The 9,022-nt window shown below is 31.6% G+C and overlaps 1 protein-coding gene across 1 annotated transcript in view; it reads right to left on the bottom strand.

The window, feature by feature from the left end:
- Nucleotides 1-2,611: 2,611 nt before the first annotated feature.
- Nucleotides 2,612-9,022, bottom strand: part of LOC124364591 (TNF receptor-associated factor 6) — a 36,626-nt gene continuing 30,215 nt past the window's right edge. The window contains exons 5-7 of the mRNA XM_046820180.1: nucleotides 7,193-7,326; nucleotides 3,579-3,833; nucleotides 2,612-2,940 (exon numbers count right to left, since the gene is read on the bottom strand). Coding sequence (XP_046676136.1) covers nucleotides 2,613-2,940; nucleotides 3,579-3,833; nucleotides 7,193-7,326 — 717 coding nt within the window. The 3' untranslated portion in view covers nucleotide 2,612. The remainder of the gene's footprint in view (nucleotides 2,941-3,578; nucleotides 3,834-7,192; nucleotides 7,327-9,022) is intronic.

Raw genomic sequence — 9,022 nt, 5'->3', positions numbered from 1 at the left:
ATCATAATTTATTATTTATATTATTAGTGGTTTTAACAAAATAGCTAAATTTTGTGATATAATATAAAAGCTTAATAACTATGAAATTATAACTGAGGAAATAAAATTGTTAATTTACTTTTACTAAACTTAGTGCAGCATCTTAGAGTTCAGTCTTGGATGACCATTGTCATAACTATCATGTAATTGTTTCTGGTTCACACTGGATGGAAAGATAGTTAAAACAATTAAATATATCTATATTTGTTTTGAGTTAGTAATGCTTTTGTACTGAGTAAACCAGAAAACTTGGATGGTAGTTTAGCTTGCTGTTTAATTAAATTTATTAATATATGAAGTTCATTATTATCAAGCAATATCAAAATATTATAACGATTGCAACAAACTGTCCATGTGCAACAAAACAATGCTTGATCTTAGCTGAGTTGAGCACTGAGGCCTTATACTCCGGTACGTAGGTACTGTGTCCAAACATTGTTTTAAATATTTTTGACAATAGTCAACAGCTGTTCAGTATGACCACTATATTATGCTACTCTGTGATTCGTTATTACTCAAACTTCTTTAGTGACACTTGATATAATAACAGTGAATTTTGTTGTAAAAAGTATATATAATATGCTTTGCTTTTATATTTTGCTCATAGAAAATGTCTAATTCATTGTTAGAATATTTAAAATTTTCAAGTTTTAAGTACAAATTTTATTTGTTTTGATCATAATAGCTCACGTAGATTTCATCCCTTTCCCAAACATCTTTTTACACTCCTACTTTTTTATTCTCTGCAAATACACCAGTTACCCATTTGTATAACAAACATCAAAATATACATAATTATGTTTTCACGTGTATCTTGTGAGATAATTCATCCCATAAAGCTCATTTTAAAACTCAGCACTTACACGGTTAAGGGGACTGTTACCCAAAAAATTAATAAAATAATAATTTTTTTTTATTTTTCCTTATTTTTCTTTGGAATGTACTGATTTCATTGCAGTAATTAGTTTTTTCCTATGATTATTATAAGTTGGTAAAAAAAATATATTATTGAAACCCTTGCATGTCATTTTTCGACACTAACTGAACATCAGTCATGTTCCACTAGCTAACACTCATATATTTCATTGTTTTGCTGTATTTAACTTTTTATGTTGGCTATACTGTCTAGCATCTTTATTTCAGGTTACTATTATTGTTACTACTGTCAAAAGAGGATGGGAAAGCGGCTTTTAAAATTAAAATCTGTCTCGGGTAAAGTAAAACTTGAGGATGGTAAGGGATTAGGTGGGCAGGGTAGGCTAAGTGAGCCTAATATTCAAAAACTGCAGACCTATTATGGCCTGGCTATAAGGCGAAATGTGCAGAGTGTTGAAGAGATGAGAAAGGCAATATGGGCAGTGTACTTTCACACGATGTCATCAAATGATACACCTACTCATCAGCTATGCCCTAAAGACAATGAGACATGGTGTAAATATAACCTGAGTTTACTGACCAATGAAATGTATGACCATGATAAACATTTTCACATCCCTGAGTGTGTTATGAGTTTTATAAAATCCATATTCAAAGACCTTTCAGAAACCAAACTGTTGGAGCGATGTTTGAAAGGGAAAACTCAAAACCAAAATGAGTCATTGAATAGTGTTATTTGGTCCCTAATACCAAAAAGAACTTTTGTAACTCTGCCTACCCTTAAATTTGGTGTTTACTCTGCAGTTTGTAGCTTTAGTGACGGCTTTTCTAGTAAATTACAAGTTTTGGAAGCATTAAACCTACGTCCAGGGAAAAATTTTGTAAAAGCGATGAAGCGCCTAGAAATAGTGCGAGTGAAGGAAGCGGACAAGAAAGTTCAAGAACTAGAAAAGAAAATAAGGAACAAGAGAGCTTTGAAAATAAAACGCCTTGAAGACATGTTTACACAAAGTGAAGACCCAGATAATCCATCCTACAGCTCAGGAAACTACTAGGCTATTGTAGTTAAGACATTTTCTTCGATTCCCGTAAGTTGGTTTTTTTCTATTTAGATGCAAGTTTTCTCAGCCATTTATGAACTCAGACCTCTCAAATTTTTACCACTTGTACTTTGTACTATAATCTAGGTCCTGACCAAAGGGTTTAACAAAATAAAAAGTATTATCTTAGAAATAAAATATATTTTGTGATTTTTTTAGTTTTAAAAAGGTGAACTTTTTAAAATTATTTTTTTAATACTAAAAGATGATAAATTGTAATTTTGGTTGGTCACGAACTATAAAAAGGTGTGCTTTTAAAGACAAAAAAAAATCAAAGCTCTATCATGACTCATTATTTTAGAAACCTGCATTAAGTTTATATGGACTAAGATAGGCGGTAACAGTCCCCTTAAATAAAGTTAAATGTCATTTAATTTTTGGAAGTGTGATAGGACAAGATCTAGGCACAGCATCACTTTCAACCATAAATTTTGTTTTAAATGACTAAATGAACTCATCCATTTTACCACTGTTTATAGTGTTATTGGATAGGAAATGACAAATGGAAAACCAACCCTTCAAAGGGCATTTTTGTTACACCTACTAAAATGTTGACATATTGGACGAAATTAAGGTTTACAAAAGAATACTCATGATTTAAACAGTTTGTACTTGAATTTTTATTGTGATAGTATCATTTTCAAGGAACCCTTTGGTGAAAATATCAGACACCAAAACAAATTCTGAGTATCCAAATCCTCTAAGACAGATGTCTTTTGTGGGTTGCTTGAATGCTTCCAATTCAGGTCTGGACATCATAGTTTCCTTGATGGATTCTTCTGGCTGAGTCGGGTGCACAAGAGTGAAACTGATGCGTCCTGAGAATGGCCAGTCCAGAGCCTTGTCGAACTGTCCCTGCTTCAGATGTATCAGCAGAGCCAAGTAGTTTGGGTTCAGAGTCGATAACTTTAGACGAGCACAAAATCTATAAATAATTAGTCTTGTTGTAGTAATATAAAATACAACTTGGAAAGCTTTTATAAGACACCAACAAACTAAATGTAGTATAATATTGGATTCTGCATAACAAAGTAAGTGATCTAAAGACCCCAATATAAATTTTTATTATTTCAAAAGGAAATGTGAATGAGTTTTCTTTATTTGAAAATGAATATTTGTCAACTGCGATCTTACATGTTTTTGGGCATTTTACTATAAAAGACAGTAATTTATTGCTTAATAAAATAAAAATCTAAGCAATTTTGAAACATTCTTTCAAATTTTGGCTTTCTAGAGCCATTATAATATATTAGTTATTGATAGTACTAAAATAGTTACCAACTACTCGAACAACAGTTTATTAAGTTATACATTCATTTGTCAAAAAACATTTAGTGCAGTGTATTGTTAGCCAAACAATTCCTTTTCTTGAAAAAGATCAAAGGCAATAGAATTATTGATTCTTGGAAATGTGCATAATAGTTTATATGGATGATGTAAATGTAAAATTCCATAATTCATGCATCTATCTATATAAATCCTATTACTGAAATTTTTGCCAGTAATGGGTGAGAAAAACTTATTTTTTTCTAAAGGGCACACTTGAAAAAAGGAAATACATACTTGTAGCCAACATATGATGTAGTAAAAGAGGGGCTGTAGAAACATCTCTGATAATCTTGTGTCATTGACGAGTATTTCTCCTGGAACTTGTCAATGGTCCAGACACAAACTCCATTACAGAATTGCAAAGGAATGTTGTATTTTAAATTTTCATTCTCCTCAGTAAGTCTCCCAACTTGAGCCCTTAAGCTAGTTATTTGAATCTCTTGTTCTCGGTTACTCTGTTCTAATAAAACTAATCGTTCATAGAGAGATCTGAAATAAACAGAAACAAAACTTAATAAGAAACAGTTACTTAAGTAATATTTGTTTTTATTTGAATAAGTTTTCATAAGTATACTGATTTAATAAAAAAAAGGATTTTTATCGATCACAGGAACTATCACTTCTTTAAATGCTGTATAATAACGATGTATTATCTTTCTTCGCATACACCTAATTAGAAAATGCAGTATAAAACATTTACACAAGAAACCAGTGGTATAACTATGACTAGGACAGCTTTGAAGGGGTGGGTGGGTATAAATTTGATTGAATTTACCAATCAGAGGGTATGGTATACATGTGATTAAATCTAAACTTGAGTTAATGAAATAGGCATAATTCAAAGTAAAGCATTTAAATGATGTATCTAAAATAAGTTGGATTACTGTTATATGTATATTTTTGTATTTATAGAACTCTTGGAGGGGGGATCAATCTCCCTTATTCCCTCCATTTTTACACCGCTGCAAGAAACAATTTACCTTCATAATTCTTGCTATTTATAAATTCTACAAATTAATATCTCCATCTGTTTTATAACTTCATTTCATATATAACCGCAATCTTTTAATTATTGCAATTATTCCACTAATTATCCTTTTTGTCAGTAATTTTTGGACTTCATCCATCATTACATCAATAACCAGAAATAATATATAAAAACACATGTAATTGAGATCAGTGTTGCAGTTAACTGATTATTTAGTAGGGAGTGTGAGAATTGAATTAAGCCCAATCAATGTCAATAAAAGGTTAAGGCATAACCAAAGACATTACATAAATGGCATAAAATTATGCTGTTACTATATTGAATTGCAATTTTGTGATATCAAATTCCTATATAAAAATTGAACATTGTTATCATGTGTATGTATATAATATCCATTTATCCACAATATCTCAAAACAAGTTCTGAGGATTAATCTTCATGAGTACATCATAAGTGAATTTATAGTTCAGATGAGTACAATGGCAAAGACATTCTGCATAATTTGCTAATGACCATAACTATCATTACTTAAAGTTAGGAATGATTGGGATCATCAGACTATCCAAACTGCTGGATCTGTACACAATTTTAGTTCCAACAAAATTTGATTAGAACATAAATCTAACATATGAAATTGAATTCTACAGGTGTATTAACTGGATTTGGGCAATGAGTTTTGGCATTTTTACTTGATCTATGGCAGCAAAACTTTACAATTAAAAACTAACAAATCAATGTGATGCAATCTACATATTAACAATAGTTGGATTGTTAGTAATCAAATGTGCAGTGATCTGTAACCACAGTAGGAAAGAATAAAACTAAGGGAATACAAAAATAATTGTAACTGAGTTCCCATTGTAATGCGTGTTGAGATCGATTCCGGCCTTATATTTTTATCCTTCAGACTGATTAACTTTCAGTAAAGGCATGTCTAGGGATTAAAACATTATTTCCCAACAGTTGACTAATAACAAAACAATTATATAAAATTGTATTTTAATCATCCAAAATGACTACGACTCAACTGATTCAAATTTACAATAAACTCTGATCCGAGACTGATTTTTATGGATCCACCCATTCCTAAATAACATTATTAGAACTTGCCATCTGGGAATGGAGTATAAGGAAAAATGGACTTAAGGAAAGTGAGGTGAACAAGCTGAGTAACATAGTACGAGACATATCAATGCAAGCCTGGGTTGTGGCATGATATTGCCAGCTGTAACGGAAAAATAACTAGTGACGGGATAATCAATTGATTTCAACAATTGAGCAATTGTTGCTGCTTATCTTACCTCTCATCTATCTTCCTGAATCCTTCATGATTTAAATTAACAATGTGTTTAAACAACAACACAAAACATAAAGTAAAGATAATAAAATAAAAACATGCAAAATAATCGAATGCCAAAGAACAAAACAGGTGTAAATAACCGGAACGAAATAAGATGTCAATTCAACTCATAATGAGAACATCTGATATGACAAAGTGGCAACACCGCAAGGTGAGGGGAGAAATGGGGTGCGGTAACTGTCCAAACAGCCAAGCTTGCAATGATGTGTCTCCTACTATAGTTATTAAGACTTAAAAACCACAACAAAGCCTGATCCGAAAATTCAGATTTATTAAAATATTATTAACATTATACATACTAACATTAACAATGTGACTTGTAGAAACACAACAAATAATAATGTTGAATACGGAGCTTATATTGGTTTCTTACTGTAATCACTTCAAATAAGTTGTATTTACTTTGTGAAGTGTCAGACAAAGATAGCATTGCTACCGAAAGGTCTTGTAGAAAAAGTTTTAAATATTGGTTGTTATGATATTGATATAGTGCTTACAACAGATAATGAGTTTGTGAACCAAAAAATTATATTATTTGTAATAGTATATGACATTCAAAACATTGAATTACATGTGTATAATGTAAATTAAAAAAATAAACAAAATATTTTGTAGGCTGTGAAAAATGCAATGTCAATTATTTTTATTATTATTATATTAAGTTGGAATACATACACCATGTACAAAAGGTAATTGTTCCATGTACTCTGTTCATACAGTTCTATAAATCTTTACACAGATCCTGAGTCTTCAAGTAGGAGTTGCAGTCCCGGACCATTTTTTTACTCACCTGTGTTATACTACATGGTGTCCCCAAGGTTTATCCTGTGGTATAGGATACACATTAATCCTTAACTATTATTAATGTTTTAGGATTAAAAATGTTTAACCCCAGGATTATAAAATCTGCTTTTCACATTTGATAATGTAAATTTGGCAACACAAATTGAAAAATTTGAAAACATTATTTTATTCACAATGTATAATTACTACATCTAGGGTCAAGAAAAAATCTGTACTAGTTTAATTATTATAATTAAAATAATATAACATTATGAGGTAAGTTCTTTCTTCCTTTAAAAGTGGTAACACTCTATTATTGTATTTTATTTTAATGGTGAAACCTAATGGATTAATTTGTGTGACAATTAATTTATTATACTTCTTATATACAAAAGTTCTCAATAATGTCTTACATTTATTAAAATGTCATGACTTTGAAATTATGAAAATCCTAGGATTGGTATGTTGTGATCCTGGGATTATCAGATCTAAAGCCTGAAGGGATCCCGGATTTCAATCCCTAGTCATGAGCCATTTTCAGTGTGTCATCAGCAAAATACTTGCAAGAACCAGTTCCATTACATATTGACATACATTTGTGCCAATACATTTCACAAAATTATGGATGTTTATAAATCAAGTACACATGGCATAAATATATTTTACATTCTAAGAACAAAAGTGGTTCAAAGAAACAAAACAATAGTGTTATCTTACTTCATTAGAGCCTTGCAGGAGTCTTCAGACTCATCTTCCATTCCCTTTTTGGGTGGTGGTTCCCATAACTGGGCTTCCTGCGCCTTGGCATCTACCTGGCCTTTGCGGCCCTCACTGATGGCAGACGACAACAACTGCAACAAGAACATAAATTTACATTTTGGTATTATCCTGTGGTATTTTTTTACTCCAATGAAACCTATTTGGGCCAGTAGGAACATTGAAAATAAGAAACAAATTAACTATAAATGTTAAGGGTATATTCAAAAAAATTTCAGCATTTCAATTTTATTTAGTTTAATAGCCAATATACAGGGTCCACCAATGAAACGGGAAGATTTGAGGTTAGGCTTGTAGTGCACGGCAAAATGGTGAGGAACAAAGTCGCCAACCTGTTCAAACCCGTGTGATTTGCCATTTAGTATAATATGGAGCGCTTGACTATTCTGTCCGATGAGGCGATTAAAACATGGATAAACAACCTTGAAAAAACTGGATCTTCTAAAAAAAAAATAGGTGATTGTGTCAAAACAATTCGAACTCCTGAAAATATTGAACGTGTTTAAAATGCAATGTTGAGAATTCCATGTCGATCAGCCATTTGATAAGCCACATGTCTTCGATTAATTAATACATCGGTGAGAAGGATTCTCCATTAAGATCTCCGTTATCACCCTTACAAAATACAGGTTGTTCAATGTCTTAATTTGGGTGATTATCAAGTGTATCCGATTTTGTGAGGTTATGCTTGCCAGGTTGGAAGAAACTGACAACCAAGACAACAACTTGTGGTGAGGCACACTTCCACCAGTTTGTTAATAAACAAAATTTCATATACTGGGCGGAGGTAAACCCTCAATTGCTTTCATGAAACTCTTCACGCTCAGAAAGTGAAAGTTTGGTGTGCGATTTCAGCGAATGGAATCACCATATACTTTTAAGGATCACGCTGAAAATTCCAATATCGTTGATTTTGAGCGATACGTTGCAATGGTCCAGACCCTCATCACACCACAACTTGACCACTTTCCACTGAATGAAAACACACTTTTCCAACAGGTCGAGGCAACAAGCCACACTGCAAGAATTTCAATAATGTTATAAATGCTTTGTTCCCAAGGTGTATCACTTCTCGAAATGGAGATATCAATTGGCCCCCTTGTCTGCGACTTCTTTTTGTGGAGACACCCAAAAACGAAAGTGTGTGCAACTGATCCTCCTGTAACAATCCCAGCCCTCAAACAACGGATTCGTGACGAGATTGTAGCGATACCTGTCGATATGCTGTGAAGAGTTATCAAAACTTTCAAGCTCGACTCCAAGAATGCATAAATGTCAACAAAGGACATCTGTCGGATGTAGTATTCAAAAAATAAATTTTTCGATATTGTAAATCAAATGGCTAATCTGTTGTTACCTATTTATGTATTAAACATTGTTAAATAAATAATTCTTTAACAATAAAATTACATCAGAAATCTTCATATATGTGTGTATATATATTTAAACTAAATTTGGCTATTGCCATTTATACAAATTTAATTTATATTATATATGTGTATATATATATATATATATTGAATTGAATTGAATTACATTTATTCAAGAAATTATACATTTCTGAGGCCCCGCTAAGTACAATACTTGTCAGCGGGAACCTATATAACTATATTTAACTACAGTTGAGATACATAATTACATTTAAATATCTTTTAGGTCCTTAATGTAGTATTTTTAATTTAATTGTGGTGAACATTGGTATATAATATACATACAACAGTGAAATTATTAATTTGGAGTGATTAAAAAATATTGTCTGATTATTACTAT

The sequence above is a fragment of the Homalodisca vitripennis genome, chromosome 1 (assembly GCF_021130785.1).
Source record: "Homalodisca vitripennis isolate AUS2020 chromosome 1, UT_GWSS_2.1, whole genome shotgun sequence".
Lineage (NCBI taxonomy): Eukaryota > Metazoa > Arthropoda > Insecta > Hemiptera > Cicadellidae > Homalodisca > Homalodisca vitripennis.
This window is presented reverse-complemented; position numbering and strand designations above follow the sequence as displayed.